The sequence below is a fragment of the Ruditapes philippinarum genome, unplaced genomic scaffold (genome assembly GCF_026571515.1).
Source record: "Ruditapes philippinarum isolate M1 unplaced genomic scaffold, ASM2657151v2 ctg2090_1_1_1_1, whole genome shotgun sequence".
In the NCBI taxonomy this organism is placed as follows: domain Eukaryota; kingdom Metazoa; phylum Mollusca; class Bivalvia; order Venerida; family Veneridae; genus Ruditapes; species Ruditapes philippinarum.
In genome coordinates, this window is record NW_026853161.1 from 141182 (window position 1) to 164730 (window position 23549).

The 23549-nt window shown below is 31.7% G+C and overlaps 2 protein-coding genes across 2 annotated transcripts; one reads left to right on the forward strand and one right to left on the reverse strand.

Annotated features, from left to right (window-relative positions):
• Window positions 1-8074: 8074 nt before the first annotated feature.
• LOC132735720 (G-protein coupled receptor dmsr-1-like) lies at window positions 8075-22997 on the forward strand. Its single transcript, XM_060722715.1, has 2 exons — window positions 8075-8249; window positions 21101-22997. Exon 2 carries the CDS (start codon window positions 21325-21327, stop codon window positions 22492-22494), a length of 1170 nt encoding a protein of 389 aa, XP_060578698.1. The 5' UTR covers window positions 8075-8249; window positions 21101-21324; the 3' UTR covers window positions 22495-22997.
• On the reverse strand, window positions 13935-14399 carry LOC132735690 (protein GVQW3-like). Its single transcript, XM_060722675.1, has one exon. The coding sequence runs from the start codon at window positions 14397-14399 to the stop codon at window positions 13935-13937; it is 465 nt and encodes a 154-aa protein (XP_060578658.1).
• Window positions 22998-23549: the final 552 nt, after the last annotated feature.

Genomic DNA, 23549 nt, shown 5'->3' on the forward strand with positions numbered 1-23549 from the left:
CCGTCCAAAATTATCTCGGTGTCTCTTTGACAAGTCTAATTAGTTGGACTACCCTGCCATGACCGCTCGCAGAAATATAATTTTATGAGAAATTGGAAAAAGGGTTATCCTTTCTTTCTTGAAAACTTATTCCAGACAGCTTTGGGTATCTTAAAATATAGTAAAACAGAATTCCTAAAGAAAGCCCAACACGACAATATTGAAAATGTTGCAGGCTCGGTGCCCCCTAGCACCGGCTTAAGCAGAATTCAACACTTAACATGATCTGGTAAAATTTAGAATTTTGAAACATCCGCAGATGTGTTCATATGGCGGTTATCATGGAACCTTCAATGTGACACGTTAGTGCCATTCCATGAAAAGAGGCATATGGTCCCCAAGTAAAAAAATGCGTGAGCCCTAAAAACAATGGGCGGAACTTAATAAAATGGAATTTTGAAAGGGGATCTGAGGTTATGAAGCCTTATGAACACCATTTATGACCTGATATGAGAAACTCAGATGCTCACGCAATTGGCCTATTTACCGTGCAGCAGGCTAAAAGGACAACATTAATAAATGTATTAACATGTATTAATGACGTGAAACTGGTTTCTAATTAATAATTAGATATAAGCGGAACATATTTGTCCTTTTTATATCTGTTATGAATAAATATTTAAGATAATCTTTTCCGTAAACATATCTGGGTTTTTTATTTGTTTATTTATATCAAAGGATAAAAACAAATTAAGAAACATTGTTTATCAGAGAACCCTGTATTAAAATAGATAAATACAGAATCCCTAAAGAAAGCCCAACACGTCAAAATTGAAAATGTTGCAGGCTCGGTTTGATTGAGCCTGTTCATGGACGGTACTGGACAAAAAGTTGAAACTAAAAATACCACAAGCACAACAATAATGACGTGCTGAACGATCTTCAAGGATCGAAAATATAACATCATTGATTAAATGTACGGGGAGACTTTTTACAGCCGCCACACGGCACAAATAACACGGATGTGATCATAAAATAGATAAATACAGAATCCCTAAAGAAAGCCCAACACGTCAAAATTGAAAATGTTGCAGGCTCGGTTTGATTGAGCCTGTTCATGGACGGTACTGGACAAAAAGTTGAATTAAACCTATACAAAGTCGAATTTCATATCGAGATAAAAACTTTTATAATTTGGCATAACTGATATAAAAATATCAGTTTTGATGGAAGTTTTTTTTTTTGCATTTCTCACAGATGAAAAATAATACGCTATATTAAGGGTAAACAATAATGAGAATAATATTTATTATAATAAAAGTGCTTGTAGTATAAGCAGGTTTTTTTTTCTATTATATTATCATTATGTCACTAGCTATCAAGATACATTGATGTCTCTGCTTTTGTGAATGGATAATATATTCATGTGCGGTCACATGCAAATTATTAAGTTAACAATGAACGAATCAATTAAGATGGGCATGTGAAATCTTGCAAATAAATGCATTATCAAGACATTGCATTTGATAGAAAAGCAATTTATCATATCAATGATAAGTTAGCACTAACAAAAAATGGAAAGGTCATGCATTTAAATAAAAAAAATGAAGGATATGTCGTATAAAATAACACACAAATTAAAAAAATTGCTGAACCGTTAATGAAACAAATTGAACATTTTTCAATACCCTTGCCAGATTTATTATGCCCCCACTTCAAAGAAGAGGGGGTATATTGCTTTGCACTTGTCGGTCCGTAGACCAAATGGTTTCCGAGTGATAACTAAAGAACGCTTAGGCCTAGGCACTTCAAACGTGGTATGGTGATAGGTCATGACCAGCAGATGACCCCTATTGATTTTGGGGTCAAAGGTCAAGGTCACATTGACCTTGTAGGTAAAAATAGTTTCCGATCAATACCTAAAGAACGCTTAGGCCTAGGAACTTCAAACTTGGTATGGTGATTGGTCATGACCAGCAGATGACCCCTATTGATTTTGGGGTCAAGGGGTCAAAGGTCAAGGTCATATTGACCTTGTAGGTAAAAAAGTTTTCTGATCAATAACTAAAGAACCCTTATGCCTAGAAACTTCAAACTTGGTATGGTGATTGGTCATGACCAGCAGACAACCCCTATTCATTTTGGGGTCAAGGGGTCAAAGGGCAAGGTCACATTGACCTTGTAGGTAAAAATGGTTTCCGATCAATAACTAAAGAATGCTTAGGCATAGGAACTTCAAACTTGGTATGGTGATTGGTCATGACCAGCAGATGACCCCTATTGATTTTGGGGTCAAGGGGTCAAAGGTCAAGGTCACATTGACCTTGTAGGTAAAAACGATTTCCGATCAATAACTAAAGAACCCTTAGGCCTAGGAACTTCAAACTTGGTATGATGATTGGTCATGACCAGCAGATGACCCCAATTGATTTAGGGGTCAAATGTCAGGGTCACATTGACCTTTTAGGTGAAAACAGTTTCCAATCAATAACTTAAGAACGCTTAGGCCTAGAATCTTCAAACTTGGTATGATGATTGGTCATGACCAGCAGATGACCCCTATTGATTTTGGGATCAAGGGTCAAAGGTCAAGGTCACGTTGACCTTGTAGGTAAAAACGGTTTCTGATCAATAACTAAAGAATGCATAGGCATAGGAACTTCAAACTTGGTATGATGATTGGTCATGACCAGTAGATGACCCCTATTGATTTTGGGGTCAAGGGGTCAATGTCATATTGACATTGTACTTAATGATGGTTTGTGACCAATAACTCGACAACTCAAGTTGCCTTGGTTGATATTTTTATATTAAACTGAAAATGCTTTTGGTATACACATTTGAAGGTCCTATGTAATATAACAACTTGGCTGTCATTAATGAGGCCTACATGATTCATAAAATTTATGCATATATTATTTGTAAGATTTCACTGGGTCAGAAGTCATGCATAATAACCTGATCATATGACTAATTGGCTGCCAATAGGGGGCATACATGTTTTACAAACATATCTTGTTAAAATCTTAGACGTCATATTGTAATTTAACAATAAGCAAGGCAGCATCAAGTGCTTCGATTTTTCTTACAGAATATAAGAAGAAAATTAGCATCTTTTGGTAAAAAAAAAACATCATGTGTTAAATACACAATATACGGTAACAAAATCACATGATACACATTTTTACATTGTTAATCAAACGTTATTTTGCATTAAACTGAATTTTTTGTGCGAATAATAATAAAATTCTTTATAACATTTTGTTAAACATTTTTAAGAGTTGTATCATTTACTTTCAGTAGGAGAGGGTTACATTTCTTCACCTTTTTTGAAGAACCAATTATCATGCGTGCTGTTTTATTGGGTGCAAACACATATTAATATGGATACGTCAATCATTAATTTAATTTTAATCTTTTGTAAATTATCTTGTATTTCCAGTAAACAGTCACAAGATTGATAAAGTGTAGAGTCATCCGCATACATAGAGGATATTTGTTTGTTTGTGTGTAAGATGAAATTTTATTTCATCGAGTGGGCTTTAAAAACAGTATTCTCACGAGTGGCGTAGTTCAAAGTTCACGAGATGAAATAAAATTACATCTTACACAACAAACAAACAAACAAACAAATTTTCTTTTTATTTTATGCTTAAAAACAGGTTAAAACGAAATTTCCTTAATATTTACGTTAATATTAAAATTTGTTTTCCCCATTGAGAGCCTCAAAAAAGTCGAATTTCTCATTAAATACAAGAAGTCATGGGCTGAAAAATAAGTTCCACAATCAATGTTAAAAGGTAGTGATAGTATTCGTTTTATTAAAAAAATATGTCTGATTGCTTGTTTTAATAATGAAAACATACAATTCTAGTAGGAGAAAAAGTCCAACCATCCATCCATATTTCTGTTACTGACTGCGAATTTATATAAGACCTGGCTTTGTTAAATGTAAACGGCCCCCATTTTTAAAGTTGTGTATTTCACTGGAGGAAAATAATTGTGTTTGATTCAGAGGGATATCATTTGGATTTGTAAGTCCTACACCTTTTTAAAAGAAAGAAAACTTATTGGAGGATTGTAACAGACAATAAATAAGTGTTGACAGATGTGTAAACATTAAAAAAGTGGATAGGAAATTGGAAAACTTGGAAGCCTTACGAACGCTGGGTTGTTTACATATTCTTCGAGTGAAAGCTGCCATTGCTTTTCAAGTTTTCATAAAGCATACGGCAGTTATTGCTCGTAGGATACTTAAATATTCCCAAATGTCATCAAGAGCAGTTTTGCATGTTGAAGGAATGTATTTTTCAGACTGTAAAAATGAAACAAAAAATTAAAGAGACGATATTTGGTGATTGGTAATTTGAATGAATAGAAGTGACATACTGTAAGTTTTCTTCTTTTTCTTAATTTTGATATGTAAGTTATTTATCAATTTCAGCTTTGCTTTTCTTTAATCAGCCTGACATTGTCGGAATAGTCAGCAAAAATAAAATTGAGGTACCACATGGGGAAAATCTTAAAAAAGTAGTTTCGTCATTGAAAAGTGTGAAATTATATTTTGATAATTTTCACTGTGAAATTATCAAATATAATTTTCACGGATAAATCAGTAATCGACTGAAAAGCATAAAATAAAAGTCTATATTAAGATCATTACAGAGTATAGATATTTCATTTATATAAATAAAAAATAGTAAGGGCACAAGAATGGATCCATGGAGAAATCCTGGTTTTACCAGTAAAATGTCAGATTGTTAATTATCTACTTGAATTGTCCGTTTTTTGTTTGATAAATAGAAACGAAAAAATGTAACAGCTTTTTCAGAAAAATGATATCATTTCAATTTGTGTATCAAAATTTCATGATCGACAAGATCAAACGCTTTTCGTAAATCAAGGAAAATAGCACCTATTATTTTACCATTATCAATATCTTTGATCCAGGCATCAATTAATTTAAGTAATGCTATATTACAAGATTTTTGTTTTGAAACCCTGATTGTCTGTCATGTATAATTTTTGTGTATTAAAAAAGTGCCTGAAGATGTGACGCTATATGTCGGTCAAATATGAGGTGGTGGGTAGAATTAAAATGGGGCGAAAATTTTCAGAAAAGTCTCTCCTTCCTGATTTAAACGCAGGCAAGACACGAGCTTCCTTAAGTTTATCAGGAAAAATACCCAAATGAATGCTATTATTTCTAATAGAAGTTATGCAACGAATAATAGTAAAATTGCGGGGCCTTTACCATCAAGGCAATGAATCCATATTTTTTTCTTTTAAAGTGGACAAATTGTTTTCAGATAAAGTAGTTTTGGTAAAGACATTTGAAATATTGAAAAATGTTTAATTAGTTCATTGATAATTTCTTATTCATTCTCAATTACTCCATCATTTTTTTTCTATTATAGACGGAAGTGTTATCCGTTTAGTTTGATTGATGTTAGAAGCTTCTATCAAGTTTTTCCATACATACTTTGAGTCATTATTCTCTTTAATGGCTTTATTAAAGATTTTTTCATAGCCTTTCTAGTCAACATTGTTGCTTACAAATTTTGTACTGATCAAAATCTCCTTAATTATGACACTAACAAATTATCGTTTTTTTTTATTTCATCTGTAAACCAGTCAGGTTGGTGCTCCCGTTTTAGGCGTTTTTATTTCATTGGCGCATGTTTTGCTAAAACTTCATTTAAAACAGAGTAAAAGAACTTGAAAGAGTTATATTTAAAGAGTAATATCTGAACCAGATGTTTAAAGCTCACATTGAAAATTTTCTTCACAGAAAGATTTTTATCATTCTATATTTTATCACCTTATGCAACCCATATTTTTTATTATTGTTAGTTTTAGTTGAATAAACCATGCATACAGGAAAATGATGTCTTTCTATGCAGATAAAAAAACATCAAAATTGGCTGCATGTTAAGTCTATATGCATCGCCTTTTTTATGTAATTCAGTTAGCAAGTTGGTGCTACTCAAGTTCAACCATGATTGAAGTTTCAAAGAAAATGAGAACAATAATCAAGGATAATAATAAATGTAATATGTTGCGGTTCAGACCGAAATATCCGTCCCGAGGGTACCCCGACCATTAAAATATTTTAGCATTTATCAAGACTAAGATAAAAAAGCATATTTTCTTATATATAAGAAAATAGATATATCTATGCATTCCATGTAACGCTTTGTGTGGTATGTAAAAAGTGAAGAGAAATACGGGAAAAAAACAACTGAATTACAAATTATCACCATTCACGTCATTACTCTTTACGATCTGAGTGAATGTATGTTTTGCATATTTCGACACATTGTCGGCGACTTTTCATTTATAGGTTCGTATTCTGTCTGTCATGGAATCTCAATTGTATAAGGTTCTAATTAAAAAGCCTGAGGCCAATGTCGGAGTGTTTCACATTTGCATTTCATTATGTTGTAAAAAAACATCAAATCCAAATATCGTCTGAATCTGATATCATCAGATCTGTTCTGATAAACTGATAAACACCTACTAATTTCACTCTTACTTATTAGGATGTCTCATGGAAAAGTTTGTTTTCTAAATCAAAAAAGGACAATCTTATTGGCGATGAAGTGTTTTAACATTTTGTACGCTATCAACATTATTAATTTAATATAAATGGGTATCAAAAATATTTAAATGACAAAATTCTAAGAAATACTAAAGTATGAGGATTGATAAGAAAGGATTAAGAGTTTTGCAGTGACTCTTGTATTTTACGTTTATATGACTCGAAAATTTTATCCGAATGTATTTAAGATTTAAGATTGCGTATAGAAAGGGAATGAAGATATATACAGTTTCAAAATGGTCAAAAACAATCTAAAAATGAGCGAAACTATCTGAATCACAACGATGGTCCCGGGCGGATTTCAATTATCACGACGAAGAAGAATTACACAGAAGAAGACCATCTACGCAATGCCGGGATTCCATAAAAAGCTACGGGAATTATATATGAAACATATCGCAAGATACCTTGAAGCTCATCGAGGATATTGCAATCCGTGTTTATAAAGTTAAGACTGCTTATCTTAGTTCAATGTACAAAGACACCGCCATATTAATATGACTTGTACCGTCCATGAACGGGCTCAATCAAACCGAGCCTGCAGCATTTTCAATTTTGCCGTGTTGGACTTTCTTTAGGGATTCTTATTTTCTCTATTTTGTTTTTGCCTCGGAAAGTGTTTTATTTTATATGTACTTTATATTTGACGACGTTTAAATACCCATAGCAATTATTTCATTAACACGTTCACGCAGTTAAACAAACATTAAAAGCAATCAATTATATTTTAATTAAGGATACGAATTTTATCATTGAAAATAAAAGCACGCCTTGGGGAAGCAAATACACCTTTTCTATAAATAAATAACCACGTCCTGGTTTAATTAAAACCCGATATCAAAATCATGTTGTTTGTTGTTAAAAATCTGGAAACAAAGTTATCCCTCGGAAGCATTAATCACAACAAAATTGCAGACTTGGTTTGATTGAGTCTGTACACTAGGGATAATGAAAATATGCAACATCCCTCACGCCCACTAGCACCGGCCTGAGCGGTACTCAATTCTCACCACTTAATAGTGCTGGCATCAATGATCCCAAAGGACCAGAAAAATATAACAACACTAAAAGTGAAGCACGGGGCAACTTTTTACAGCTGCCACACAGCACTTGACATCCGCTGTTGTGAAGTATAAAAATCTGGAAACAAAGTTATCCCTCGGAAGCATTAATCACAACAAAATTACAAGAGAATTACAGACTCGGTTTGAGTCTGTACATGTTAATTCCTCTTACATTGGCACTTAATCAATGTGTTCCAATTTTCAGGGAAAATAAGTAATGTCGAAATTCTAATTAAATTCAATCGAAGGTTTGTAGGCTATGTTTTTTGTAATAATTCGTACATGTCAAAAAAATATTTAAAACTAAAAAAAACGATTGTAGTCAAAGTGTTAACATTCTGTAGGGAAAGATAAACGTCAAATTAAACGTTTACTATCATCTGAAACGCGTGTGGTTTTAGTGCACTTCATATTGAACAGTATTGGAATATGTTTAGCAGACGAGATTTCAGTGCCGCTCAGTATGTTACATCATATTCAATATACTGAAAAAAATAGTTGCTTCATACAGTTCACCGGAGCTTTAGTTTGGAAATAACGGGCTTATTTTATGTCTCGACAAGTATCATAATGATAAATGGATTATTGAATTGTGCAAAATTTTGGTAAGATAAAGTTAATTTCATCGCTTAAAATAATCGATTTAGTTGTCTTAAATATAATTCCAAAAAATAAGAATGTATGTCTTTTAACATGATTCTTTTTGTATAACTTTATCATTCGTAACTATAATAAGGTAAAGAACACGTTTAAGTAAACAATCCAACAATCAAACAAACAAACTATTAATAAAGAATTGAATTTAGAAATTAATAAAGAGATAAAAAGATAGATAAATAAATATTTAAGTAAATAAATAAATTAATTAATTAATAAAGCTGTTCACATCTATGTTTTTTCGAGATAAATACAAACATATGACATATATATGCATATATATATTCAGATCACGACCAAGCTAAATTTTGATATCATTTTATGAAGTTTAGAATATTAAACAGCCCACATACAAGTTCAAATAATGCATAATTACTGCGCCCACCATCAATTGCTTCGTCTTGCAACGTGATGCATAAAAAAATAAAATGGTTTAAATTGTCAAAGAAAAAATATTATTTTTTCTTTAAGAATACGATCCTAAATCAAGGATTAAAATTATGAGTGTATTTATATTTTGATTGAATAACAATTGAAACAAAGAAATTTTTGGATGGAATTTTATACGTCTAGTTATTTTAATAACTCTCATTACTTTTACATTTCACTCATTTTAATTAGATCTTTTATTAAATAGTCAAACCATTGTAAGATTTCATGACTATAAAGATAATAAACTTATATACATTTTTGAATTCTGACAATGGAAACAAAATTATCTACAGTATGACAGTTTGAAAAAAAAAACATTCTGTTAACAAATTAAGAAATTGAAAGGTTTCATGAATCTGAAGGTAAAAATCTTTTAGGGATTTACAAATTTTTAAGTGAATACAAATAAAAAGGTAGAGTAATACTTCGTAAAGTTAATCTGAAACGTGATTTGAACATTGTATCTTTCTGGCTTCTGTTGAAGTCTCACATTCATTCAATATACGCACTTCTTTCTTAAACTATCAATTGACATAAACATATGAAATGACTTGTAACGACAAAGTGTGCAATAAAAGCATTATTTAATTTTCATTAATGTTTGATCATAACAAAACAGTTTATTGATCAAAGCATCATTATTTATTTATTATCTGTCTGTCTTTATATGTAATTTTACTTCAAACTTTTTTATTTACGGTTACATGCCTTCAATACCAGATTATAATTATATGAAATTACAAACAGAGCGATATTTTCTTTAAAACAATCACCTATAAGCACTTTGTAAGGTGAAATGATTAACTAAAAGAAAGACTTATATTGTAGTGAGTTTCGCTTGCATATCAGCTATATTCATGCTGCGTCCAAAAGACTTGAGCATTTCTAGATCTGTCCATTTTGACATAACACTATTCAACATATCCACGTACTAGAATGTATTGACAACATGTTTGATACCCTTGAAGAAAGAGATAAGCATTCATTTAGGACAACCCTATTTTACTTTGTAAAACTGATAAAAGTATTTAAGTTCATGCACCCTATTCCATATGTAAAAAAACTACCTGAACGGTATTATGGCTTCGGCAAACAATTTTTTATTTTATCCTAAATTATTATTGTTTTTTTTTACAGTTTCTGAAATATGAAATGATTTTAAGCTATTGCATAAGTTGCTAGTTTGAATTAAGATTTGCGTTCAAACTTTAAGACCTTGTCTTATTTTTGTGTATACTGCACTTTATTGTGATTTATTGAGAGGTTTATTAATGGATGTTTTATCTCAGTTACAAACAAATGTTCTGAACAAATTAAATTTGATTAATGAAGTTATCTTGTTTTTGTTTTGTTTTCTAACTTTAAGAACAAGGTTTAAATTAATTTTAAAAGATGCCTATCACATTAAGGTAGCTCGCTACTTTCCGACCGAAATTTGACAACATCTCAGATCTTGATGATTTTTGGTATACAAACATATAGATATGTGAGCTTTACTTCTGCAGCATTATTTTATAAATAAACAGCGTAACTATGACGTCAAAGCGCCCTCTATCGGTGGCGGCGAAATTGCGTCTTTTTATCAGTAAACCAGTCTATTTTTATCAATTTTCATCCGATTTTCTTCGTTTTAATTTTATAATATTCAGTAAATGTATGTCTTTGTTATGATGTCTTTCTTTAATATGTACTAAACAGTCTCCGATTCTGCGTCATTTTTCTCTACGTTCTGACGTCCATATTTCATGCAAATATCGCGCGATATCGCAATGAAGATTGTGTAATAAAAAAATTCAAGACGGTGAATTTTGCTATAATTTTCCGAGCGTGTAGTGAGATAGTGGAGGAAAATATTTATGCAATAAAAATATAGGGTCAACGCGTAAGATATTTTGCTATTACTGTTTAAAAATAAGATAAAGGGTGAGTGAAACGTAATGGTTTTGGTGACGTTAAAAGATGTTGGAGTTCAAAGAATAATACCAAAATTTTAATAGCAATTCTCTTACGTCAAACATTACGATAGTAAGTATAAACAACACAGGGACTTGATGAAATGTATATTTTTTAAATTGTTGATTTTTTTCTCATTGATTATTGAAGTTATGTTTTTTAAAACTTTTTGCCGTGTTGGGCTTTCTTTAGGGATTCTGTATTTATCTATTTTAAATCTTTTTTTATATATATAAAAATATGAGAACAATGTTTAATTCAATTTAAAAAGATAATGTACTTTCATTAAAGGCACATTATGCCCGTGAAATCCTTAATTTATTTTTTTTATTCAAACGTTTTGTTTTTGTTTGTTCAAACAGACCATCAGAAGTTAATATACAAAGTTTTTTTTAACTGTCTTTTGTTAATATTTCAAAAATCCTTCCTCAAAAAACACTACATAGTTGCAAGAAATCGTAATTAAACTTGGAAAAGTGCATATTATAACAATTTTGCTCTAAAAACTATCAATTCGCTTTTTAACCAACGGAAAATACCTTGTTTTATTATCATACGGAGTTCTTTCATCCGCTATATTTTTTATAGTACCACGTGACTGTACGGTACGGAGACGGCCTACTGAATTTTCGTACTCTATATGCTGAAGTAAATGCATCACATCTAAGACTAAATTCTGAACACAGCATATCCCGTACAGGCATTTAGCGGCTATAACTGTCAACAACAATACTTTCCAACAATATTCAGCAAAAACATCCATCAGCCCTTCTTTAAATTTATGTAAGTACTATAAAATAAACAAACTAACAATTGTGGTGTATTCTGGCGCATGGTTCTGCCTAAAACCTTCCACCAAGAAATGAAATCCTGCAAAGATGCACTAAAACAACCAAAGTACTCAGAAATGAAATTTCATGTAATTTTCTTATGATTTATGATTCGAGGGATCACTTTGTTTCCAGAGTTTCATGTACACATTTACAAAAAATATACTTAAAATGTATTCAGTCTTACCAAGGATGACTTGAAATAGGCCACTTCAAAATTGAAAAGAACTTCTTTCTAGACTACAACGGGCTAGGTCTAATTCTGTACCGGGCTGACACCGCACACTATTCCAACCTGTGATCCGGAGATCACGGGATCCAGGATCGTTTGAAACATAGAGAGAAACGAATAAACTTCTTTGGTTTTGATATTTGTAGTAATTTGTGGCACTACAAATTATAATGAATTAATTATATCATATATATGACAGCCAATATAGATTTGAACTTTAGCTGGAAATATGATAAGGGCCTACTTAGTGACGAAAATTGATATACGCCCGGCTAACCGGATACAGGGATTTTTCCGAACCACTGTTGTGACACATGACCTTGTTGAATGAATTATCTCCTTTTTATATTGGCTACTGTGTTAGTTATGCTGGAGATTATGAAAGGAAGAAATACGATATATTGGCGCATTGTCAACATTCGTTCTTGAATTAAGATGTCGGTAATAAGGGATTAAACGTAACTATATCAGTATTTATCGTCAACTTGAAAGTTTATTTCATTTTTTTTTCGTTTGACCATCTGGAGGCTAGTGGCTTTAATTAGAGTCATTATATAAATATTGTATTTTAGTCAAAACACTAATTTGTTTACATACTGCTTTTCATTAATGACAAATAAATTAACATATAGCTCTACTTTTTGCAGGGGAAAAAAGAGTATTCGTTTCTAGGGCATAAGGTTCATTTAAGACTTACTATGACATCTATCAGTTTAGTTTTCTTTAAAACAAAGATATAGATTTTTGTAAAAAGCCTTTTATATACCGAATCAATCAGAATATATTATCAATGTTCTAGGTAATGTAAACTCTAAATTTATCATACAAGTAAGCTTTTTGTTACATCAGTCTTGAAAGGTGGCATACTTACCGTACGACATTATAATTTTGTAAACACGATTGTGGTATTTTCATTTCCTTCAATTTGACCTTTTTCAAATTAGGATGGTTCCAGTATTCATACAATTCATCTTCTTGTCTTTCTAAGTGACAGAATAAATTCATTTATAGGGGCAAACTTGAATAAATTACTTTTGCAAGCAAACAGAACGCTGTATATTCTATACAAAAGAACAATTATGCACATAATCATGTGTGTTTAAATGTATCAGTTCGTCAATTTGAGCAACGATATGCCATAAACCGATCATTTGCTGAAATATGTTATTTAATTGGTTTTATCAAGAATATACAGCAGTCGATTCTTCATTCTTTTATCGGGAAAATCGGGTTTAAATTGGTATTATAGCTTTGTTATTGTTAATAAAGATCCTTTTACAATAATCTAACAGCCGTAAAACATCTCAATAAATGTTATGGTGCTGTTATTATTGTTATATGTATTATTATCTGTTTGCGTAACAATTTCTAAGTAAGTATGCCTGTGGACAAGCTATTCCTATTGGTATGTACCTATGGATCATCGGTATTCAGGAATGAACAGGTTGTGGCAGATTGTTAATACTGACAAGCAATATACGTAAGATATAATTCATACTATTATCTCAATGACTCTTCTCTGTTTCATTATCAACAAAGATAGATATAAACATATTATAGCTCTCTAGTCGTTGCAATAAGAAATACAACAAATATAAGTGTTTTATGCGAGATATTGTAATTTCAGCTCCAACATAACATTTAAAAGATTGTTACCCTTGCATCTAAACAAAACAAGAAAAAGCAACAAACACTTTAAACAACACAAAAAATCAAGAAAAACGACTTACACAATAGCATCATAAATTAAAGGCATTTTTTGTATTTTGAAACGCTTTGCTGAAAAAGTCTGTAGAGCTTGTCATAACCACTTTCTATTTTGATTGTTTATAAGAACATTTACATACAACTGACAAAAACATGTATCAAAGAAACTTGTAAGCTTTTTTATTTGAATAAAATGTATAAACAAAAGTACAAATGACACTAAAATACAAATATTTAAATATAAAAAGCACACCAATATATATATATTGTAAAGATATTGTACGAGGGTTGTTCGGAAAGTTTTGAGACTGGGTCAATATTTAGCGTTGGAAAAGATAAAATCAAACAAGAGTTTACTATGTATTACTTTAATACCTCATCTATTATAGTGTAAAATTTCATAACAATAGCTTCATGTATACAAAAGCTACAAAGCGTTAGGCACAGACACTACCCGTGACCCGGCGCACGCAACGACGTTATCCGACGTTGCCGTTATTTCCAGAGTTTAACGTCACCGTAGAAAACTGTCGAGATGCTTTTACTCGGTTTTCTTCCTGACCAGCCGTCAATAATCTCGGTACCCAACGGGCCGAAACCCGAGACATTGCAAGTGTCTCAGTTAACATTTTGTGAGCAGTTGCCGTACCTACATCACAAACTTCTGCAACTTCTCTTACTGTTATGCGACGGTCGCACTGAAGCGCGTTTCTTGCAAGTGTCAGTTTATCGTCGATGACGGATGGGCGACCGCTCCTTTCCTTGTCTTTATTTGACTTTCTGCCATCCCGAAACTCTTTATGCCATCTAAATACCAATGGTCGACTAACAGTACGTCCGTTGTTTGCCTGTTCTTGAAGTTGCTTAGTTTCTGTTGGCGTTTTCCCAAGATTAACGCAAAACTTAATAAAAACACGCAGTTCCTCTTTTGACGGTGTTTCCATAGTCGTTGTCTTGTCGCGCACGTATTGCTATAATGATCTGCGGTAACGGCTTAAACAACTAGCGGAAATGACGTCCTTAAGTTGGAAGTGACGTCATAAAATTTTCGTGACGTTTGGCGCAATTTTAGGGGCTCTTTTTATTCAGTAAGAAAACTTATAACAAGAAAATAGTCCGTGCGCCAGGATGCGTAGACAGGTGTTGCTATGGAAACGATTATATGCCGTATAGTAACGTTACAACGTTTTAAAGACATAACTCGGATAAATAACATATTAAGCTATAATGTGTATTAAAAAATATTCGCAGCTGTAATTAGAAACAGAGAAAATAATATTGTCTCAAAACTTTCCGAACAACCCTCGTATGTTTCATAAGACAATTGTTTTTATCTATAACATTGAGTGTCAACAAAGAGTACATGTGTTTCAATTCCTATGTATTATAAAAGTTTCTTTTCACTTTTCCGGTATTTTTATCCTTTCAAGTTAATACAGGGTACACACATTATTTGAGTATACATTACGTACGGATATGCTTTATCATAAGAGGCAGCTTAAATAACATAATTTAGATACTATAAATAGTGTTTCGTTCAACAAATCAAAATGGTTTGCATTTTGATGAGAATATACAAAAAATAATTATAACAGAAAGAAAATGAAAGATGTTGAAGGTTTATATATAAAGGGTAACTACATTATTGCTGTGGTGCTTTTACATACACATAAAAACGAAATGTGTCAAATTTTAAGGATACATGTATTTTGTCTTGCAAATGTCAAGTTAAAAATACGTCAAGTAATAAATTGTGAAATATATTTATATTTACATCGAGTAAGATTTAGGCTGAAGGTTTGGAATCAAGTATAGAATAGTTGAATCATATTCTCGTTAAATAGTTTGCCAATAAGAATATGAAAATATTTATTTTTTATTTTTCTTACATCCGTTTCATTGTCAACCTACCAATATTGTTCTAGATAACAATTAACAAGCAGTCTATTTTATTTTTGTTTTGACTCAACTCCAGCGGCTCTGGTGCGTTTCTAGCTATGTTACACTAGAATATCAATTAAAGATTGTGCGTTTCTAGCTATGTTACACTAGAATATCAATTAAAGATTGTGCGTTTCTAGCTATGTTACACTAGAATATCAATTAAAGATTGTGCGTTTCTAGCTATGTTACACTAGAATATCAATTAAAGATTGTGCGTTTCTAGCTATGTTACACTAGAATATCAATTAAAGATTGTGCGTTTCTAGCTATGTTACACTAGAATATCAATTAAAGATTGTGCGTTTCTAGCTATGTTACACTAGAATATCAATAAAAGATTGTGCGTTTCTAGCTATGTTACACTAGAATGTCAATTAAAGAAGGTGCGTTTCTAGCTATGTTACACTAGAATATCAATTAAAGAAGGTACATCATATATACATGAAAATGTCATGGGAGCAAGAAAAAGACGATTGTGAAAGGGAACAACTTTTCTGAATGCTTACAAATTTATTTATTTATCTATTGATTTATTGATTTATTATTATTATTATTATTATTATTATTATTATTAGACAAAATGTTTTATTAACATATAACACCTAATGTGGTTTTTGTGTGGTTTGTTGTCAGTTATTCCTCTTCTTGATAGAAATGTTCAGTTTATTGTGTAAAGAATAATACGTTAGATTATATTGTTATTATTCAGTTGGATATAGTGTTTGGTAATATACATTTTGTAAAGTTATTAATGAAATAATACTACATGCATAATAGTACATATGTTACTGTTGATTAAAACAATTAAGGCCTAATATAGGAACCTTTCAACAACCAGTTTTTGAAAGTAATAAAATTAATAAATACAATACTAAATGGTCATTCAAGCATATTGAATTTGAAAAAAACATGGGGATTATTTATTAATTTAGTGAGCCTCTTTTAATTATATGGTCGTTAAGCAGTGAGGTAACCGCTTAACGACAATTCTAGTAGTTGGCACCAAAACCTTTTATTTCAGTTTTCTTTCTCTTTTCCTTGGCCCTTTTTATATAATAGCATTTTTACTCTTCCTTATAATTATTTTACTTTTTAATAGCGCAGTATTTCAAACAACATTAAATGCTTCTGTTAGCTCTATAAATGTTTCATTCCTTTTTCTATTTTTCATTTGTGTGTGTGTGTGTGAAGAACATACCTTAAACATGTTTATTCTCTAAGTGTGCATATATCACTTTTTTTTTCTTTCCCTTTTCTTTGTAAAGATTTATAATTATTATATAGATTATGTATTTACAAGACAAGTGAATTGTTTTGATGTTATTTTTTTAAGTAATTGTAATATTGAAAAGTGAATGTGAGATAATACCTGTATCACTTTATAGTTGTTTAGATGTCAGTGGGATATGTATATGCAGTCGTACTGTCTGTTGTTGCTTCATTAGGGAGATTTGAAGACCCACATGTTTATCAATAAAACATTGCTATCATAATAAGAAAAGTGTTTTTAAAAATATAAATTAAGAATGAAAATAGTTAGCATACTATAAAAATAAATAAACTTCTTCAGTAAATATTTATTATGTTACATTCAATCAAAAAGTACAAATATCCAAATTATTATAATAACTTTTCTACTTATATTTTTGACATAATTATTTATTGACAGCTTAAATTTGCTTATTTGAAAAAAAAACAAACAATTACATTATAAAATGAGTAATATGTTAAAACCCTTAAGTTGCTTATTTAGCTCCTTTTTGAAAGTTTTTGACGACATTTTAAGTAAAGGAAAGAGCATTGAAAAACACACGTGCCCTGTCGTCACTACATGAAACCCCAGAAAAAGTAACCAATGTACGAGCATCTGAATATGACTTTCTTATCAGTCCTCACAATAAATCTACAAATAATTCTAATACAAATGTAGCCAAACAACGAGCATCCCACACATACAGTGCGTTAACTAGAGCTAAGGTAACTTATACCTGCACTCCAGTTATCGCACTGTGCATTAATGGATATACGATTTAACTCCTGACACATGTTTTCTTTTTTTTCAAAAACATTGTTTTCCTTGCAGCGGTGTTCAAAAATGCTTCAGGACATCGTTCCTTTATGAAACTTATAAAAACAGAAAATACACTTGAAATATTGAGTGTGTTCATTGTTTTGAGCAATGAATTTGTAATATTAGACAAATACAATTTGCTTTGGGTCAAATTGGCAGTGAAATTGTATCTAGACGATATAATACCGATACGATTGTTTTAAAATTCATATCGTAAAAAGAGGAATTCTTGAGCAATTGAATTATTTTTATATCTTAGTAGTTGAATATTTGTTTTTATTACATTTCTTGCAGTTGATTTAACCATGCAATCAGAAAAGTAGTACAATCGGTATCATAACTAGAAAATGCTATATCAATATCAGGAAAGGTGATTCAAGTCTTTGTTTAAAAGTTATTTCAAATTCGTTAACACTGGCAAAGCAAATCAAAATCAAGACATCCATAGCGTTCAAAATTTGAAAAAATAGCGTTTCATTCAACACAATATATCACAAAATAACACAATGATAAGAACTTGTAATACTCGTTAGCGTTATGGGAATATCAAAATAAGTTTATGGCTATTAAAAAATCAGATTTGTTAGCCTGATAGATATTCTCTCATTCAATAAAATACCAACAGTGATAAAGCTAAAATAAATTATGTGAACATAGCATTTACAATTCTACATTAAATTGAAATAAAGAGTTTGCACTTTGCAAATATTTTATGCAGCAACAGAACAATCATACAGCAGTTAGTGTTGTTAAATCATGATCTAATAATAGATTGTGTTAAGAGACAGACTAATAATAAATAAAAAAAGCATAAGTGGTTACTTGTGTTTATGAGACCTGATATAAAATTCATTATCTTACTTAATCATATGTTAAAGCTACTGACTCACACATTGTAGTTTGATGCTTTCGAAATAAAATGTCATCAAAAGATAAAATTGCACCATAGGCTCGTACATTTATATAGAACTAGATGATTGTTACATGTCTTGTCCGATGAAAAAAAGATCTAAGTAAAGTATTCGCAATGTTTATCCTTCTGTAATTTCAAGCCGTTGCAACGTTTTATTTTGTTAATATTGACTTACATTATATAAACACACCCGTTAATGGATAAGTAGATCAGTCAGTTGCGTGCAGAAAAATTGATCACTTGGTAAGTTTTTTAACCCTGCGATCGATTGCTGCACGATTTATTATAGAAAATTATGTCTATAATCAGAGACAAAATGAAGAAGATATCTTTTATTATCCAGTTTAAAACTGACATTTATATAGTACGATCTACTTGCAATAAGCTGCCCTACTCGGTACATGCTAACGGGTTTGATAAAAAGGTGTTTATATCTGTGTCAAGTGAAACATACAAAAAAGCTCGATTTCGCTATTCCTTTCATTGTCTGTTTAAAATAGTCGTGCCGAAAATTCTTATATAAAAGCAAACTATATATCGCCTAAATCTTTAACCACCTAGGCAATCATTTCTATTTTATGCGTTTAGCATAATATCGTAGTGGTAGAGAGTTCGCTCAGTGATTGTAGACACCCTAGTTTGAATCCTTGTCAAGGCTTTTTTTTTTTTTTTTTTTTTTTTTTTCGTTTTAAGGTTTTTTACAACAAACTGAATTTTAGTTCCCCTTGGATCTCATTCGTACAATGCTTTTGAGAACTTTTATTGATTCAACAGGTTAATTTAAAAGATAACACAAGTCGTGATTATGGTGAGAAATGAGTAATGGAAGAAATTATATATTATACAAATATGCAAAAATTATATAATATGCGGCGAACAGAATTCAGAGTTTCAAACAAAATAAAGTTGATAATACATTTCCATCTGTTAAATGACAGTTAGAAATCAAATTCAATGTACATTCAATTTTGCTGAACTGTCATAAGTTTAACATCAATTTGTACAAAACATGATGAATAGGAAACGAAAAGTTACGTGACACGCAATAAGAGAGATATTCCGAAAGTAAAAAAAAAAATATTGAAAAACATAATTTGCACAATTGCAGATTTAAACTCGACAAACCACTCTCTTACCACTACGCTACTCGGATTTATCTGTCTATTTCTATATTGCAATCAATTGCAAAATGTAATATTTGAAGAACTTGAACAACCCATTATATCAGAATGGCACATCTGAATTATATAAACGTTATCGTGTTAAACTTATAACAACTGTTAGGCTATCTCATGGAAACTGCAAATTCACTTCTCAGCATATTTATTAACTGTAGACAGTTATGCTGATGTTTTTAGACCCGTTTTGCGAGGGTAGCTTATATATCCCTGTAAATAACGACCACTCTTTGACAAACCTTGATTGATACACCAGAGTAAAAACCACTTGTCGTTAAATAGATAAACACAGAATCCCCGAGAAAAGCCCAACACAACAAAATTGAAAATGTTGCAGGCTCGGTTTGATTGAGCCTGTTCATGGACGGTACTGGAAAGTGCAAGTTACCGTCCACGCCCCTTAGCACCGGCTTAAGCAGAATTCAACATTTAAACATGAAATAGTAAAATTTTGAATTTAGAAACATCCGCAGATGTGTTCATACGGCGGTCATCATGGAACCTTCAATGTGACACAGAAGTGCCATTCCATGAAAAGCGGCGTATGGTCCCCAAGTAATAAAAAGCGTGTGCCCTAAACGAGAAAAACAATGGGCGGAACTAAATAAAATGGAATTTTGCAAGGGATCAGAGGTTATGAAGCCTGCGTATCACAGATAAGACGTCAAAAGACACATTTAAAAAGCAGGCAACATATCCTAAGGGTGATTCAACATTATTCAAGTAGGAATAATGGAACCACCCAACTAGAAAATGCCGAAAAGTTGAAACTAAAAATACTACAAGCACAACAATAATGTCGTGCTGAACGATCTTCAAGGATCGAAAATATAACATCATTGATTAAATGTACGGGGAGACTTTTTACAGCCGCCACACGGCACAAATAACACGGATGTGATCATAAAATAGATAAATACAGAATCCCCGAAAAAAGCCCAACACAACAAAATTCAAAATGTTGCAGGCTCGGTTTGATTGAGCCTGTTCATGGACGGTACTGGAAAGTGCAAGTTACCGTCCACGCCATAAAGGTCATTATGGTCTCTACTTTGGTTTATTTTATATTTGCAATATGTTTTTTACTCCTACTTTATTCAACATAAATATATTGATCTGGTTTTCGATTTGTAAATATCAAACTTTAAATCATTTCACGGTTATAATTTCTAACATGTTTTATTTTTTTATTTTCATTTATTGGATAAGTTAGTTTTTATTTTGTGGAGCGGTAACAATAATTGATCATCCCTTATATTCCCTCTATGAATTAAAACCGATGACCTACATTTCACACACAAACAACATTTCATATGTTAAAAATCAACGAAGATGGTTGATAAAATTTGTTGAAATATCTTTGAAATGTCGATATTTTGTTTACAATTTTTAAATATACATATTTTGATGAAGAAATCTCTAGATGACAAAAATAATATTCATACAAAATCGTCAGTTTTCTTTGCTTTTCAAAATTTCTATTTTTAATTTTACATCAGGTTTTCTTCTCATAATTATACGGTATATTGTATATTTCAGAACTGGTTTAACGTTTAAACAGCAGAATGAGTTATGCTTTGATAACAAACCGAGAACAGAATACATTATATCCTGGTTGATAAACATGATGTAGAAGGACTAATGCAATTTGACAGAAGCATTGATGTTCGTTTAAAAAGAACTTCTAAGCCTATAAAATGTTATATCTCACTCAAAACACTCGTTCGAGTAAACGTGATTAGGCCATTTATTTAAAATCAAATATGAATTATACGGTTCCTGTAAGCCCTTACAGAAGCGAGACACTTCAAACAATAAGTGTATGGTACGGTAAATGGCACGGTTATATAAGTCTTGTAATATGTGTTATTGGAATAATTCTAAATCTTATAAACATTGTTGTACTTACACGAAAGAAAATGCAAACACCGATAAATTGTATATTAACATGGCTTGCTGTGTTTGACATTGCAACAATGGCGTCATATGTTCCCTTTGCATACCATTTCTACTGTCGATATTCAACATTCTTTATATCATCTGACAAAAATAGCAAGTCTTGGATGACATTTCTACTAGTATATTTGAACTTTTCCGCTACGACACATACAATAGCAATTTGGCTTGCTGTTGCATTGGCAATATTAAGACATAGACATCTGCATTCGCCGGCTAAAGGAAGTTTAACGCGCATGCGCCGACTTATAAGAGCACGTGTAGTGGTTTGTATTATTGTGTGTGTTTCGATATTAATAATGATTCCAAATTACGTTATTCATAAATTGGAGAAACTAGAGTATCGAAATAATACAACAATGTACGTTTTTGAAGACTGGAACTTAGGCACACAGCATACAAAGCCTATTACAACTATTGCTTTGATAATGTACAGTGTACTTGCAAAAATATTGCCAAGTCTTTTAATCATGCTATACGGTGGTTTGTTACTGAGGACGTTGAGTAAATCAATGAAAGTAAAAAGGCGACTATCGGAAGGCGGGGCAAGCCTTAGTTATCAAAGGAACAGGAATCCTTCAAGAACAACAACAATGCTACTGACTGTGATTGTGCTTTTTCTGGTGACCGAGCTACCACAGGGGATTCTTATTTTGTGCTCTATATTTCTGGATAAGTTCTTCGAACATATTTACATTCCACTTGGTGACGTTATGGATATTCTAGCGTTGATAAACAATGCCATTAATTTCGTTCTTTACTGTACAATGAGTCATGAATTTAGAAGAACTTTTGTTAAACTATTTTGCTCTTGTTCAGTGTTTGGTTTATCAACAGGCCAATTTTTACCATCGCCCAGTAAAAACAATAATTCAAACGATCTATCTATTTCCATCAAGAGTGTAAATCAAAAACCAAATTCATGCCTTACTTTGTATACAAAGACTATTAACGGCAAGGGAGACAGTATACTGTAAATAATTTTGTTTCGTCCCGGTAATTTCGTGTATGTTGTGAATATTAGGAAAGTCATGCATTGATGTTACGGCTGCAATACTGTGTTTGATGCGAACAAACAGCTTTATTGTGTATCACTGATGAAATATAAAAATCCTTCAAGGCGTATATGAATGCCAATCATTCCTTAGCCCGTGGTATTACATCAATATAATAAAGTTTAACTTAAATAAAACGATACAATCTAGAAACACTCATTTATAAAACTACTGTGACATTTTGTGTTTATTTCTGCCATCTTTACGCTGTCGCACAAAGGAACAAAGCAGGAGTAACGACGCCCTTCAGTCAAAATCATATAGATGCAATAAGATTTAGAATCTGAATGGACTAATAATATGTAAAAAGTATTCCGTGTACTTGTATTTATCCCGTACACTGACATTGACGTTAATGGTCAAATATACTACGAATAAATATGAATCTTCTAGAAACGAATCGCTAGCAAACATGAAGGTTTCAATAAAGCTTGTCACACATTTTGTCTTCAATTATTATTAAAAACACACATTATGCCTAACAGAAAATGTTCAGGCCAGTTTCAGTTAAATGTAAGATATTGATAGTGTTTACACTCCGAATTATGTTATTGATATTGTCGTACTTTGTACAACTATCCGCATTGAATTCAGAATGTTTATCAATTTGTGTTATTATTATGGGCTCGAATACATTCAATACTCACTGGTATTCTTCCAAGGTCGTTGACCTCAAGCCATTCGCCCTTCACCGCTGTAGTTCAAATCTCGCCAGGTTGTTTCGATTCTTCCGAGCGATGAAGCTACCCACATAGCTACGGAACGTCAGTGGTTCTACTCAGGTTGGTGACCGTTCGTGCGGAACATACTGCACGGAGGAACATCTGAGGTCTTCCTTCTTTAACAAAAGCTGGAAGATCATTATATGACCTCTACTGTGTTGTACGACGTAAAACCTGACAACAACAAAATATAGCTAGCATTATTGTTATTATTTTGAAATTGATACCATTTCTTTCTTAAACAAAAAAACATAA

Bases quoted from the DNA above. Each gene is read 5' to 3' on its own strand.
- LOC132735690 (XM_060722675.1), bottom strand. From the start codon at position 14,399: ATGGAAACACCGTCAAAAGAGGAACTGCGTGTTTTTATTAAGTTTTGC.
- LOC132735720 (XM_060722715.1), top strand. From the start codon at position 21,325: ATGAATTATACGGTTCCTGTAAGCCCTTACAGAAGCGAGACACTTCAA.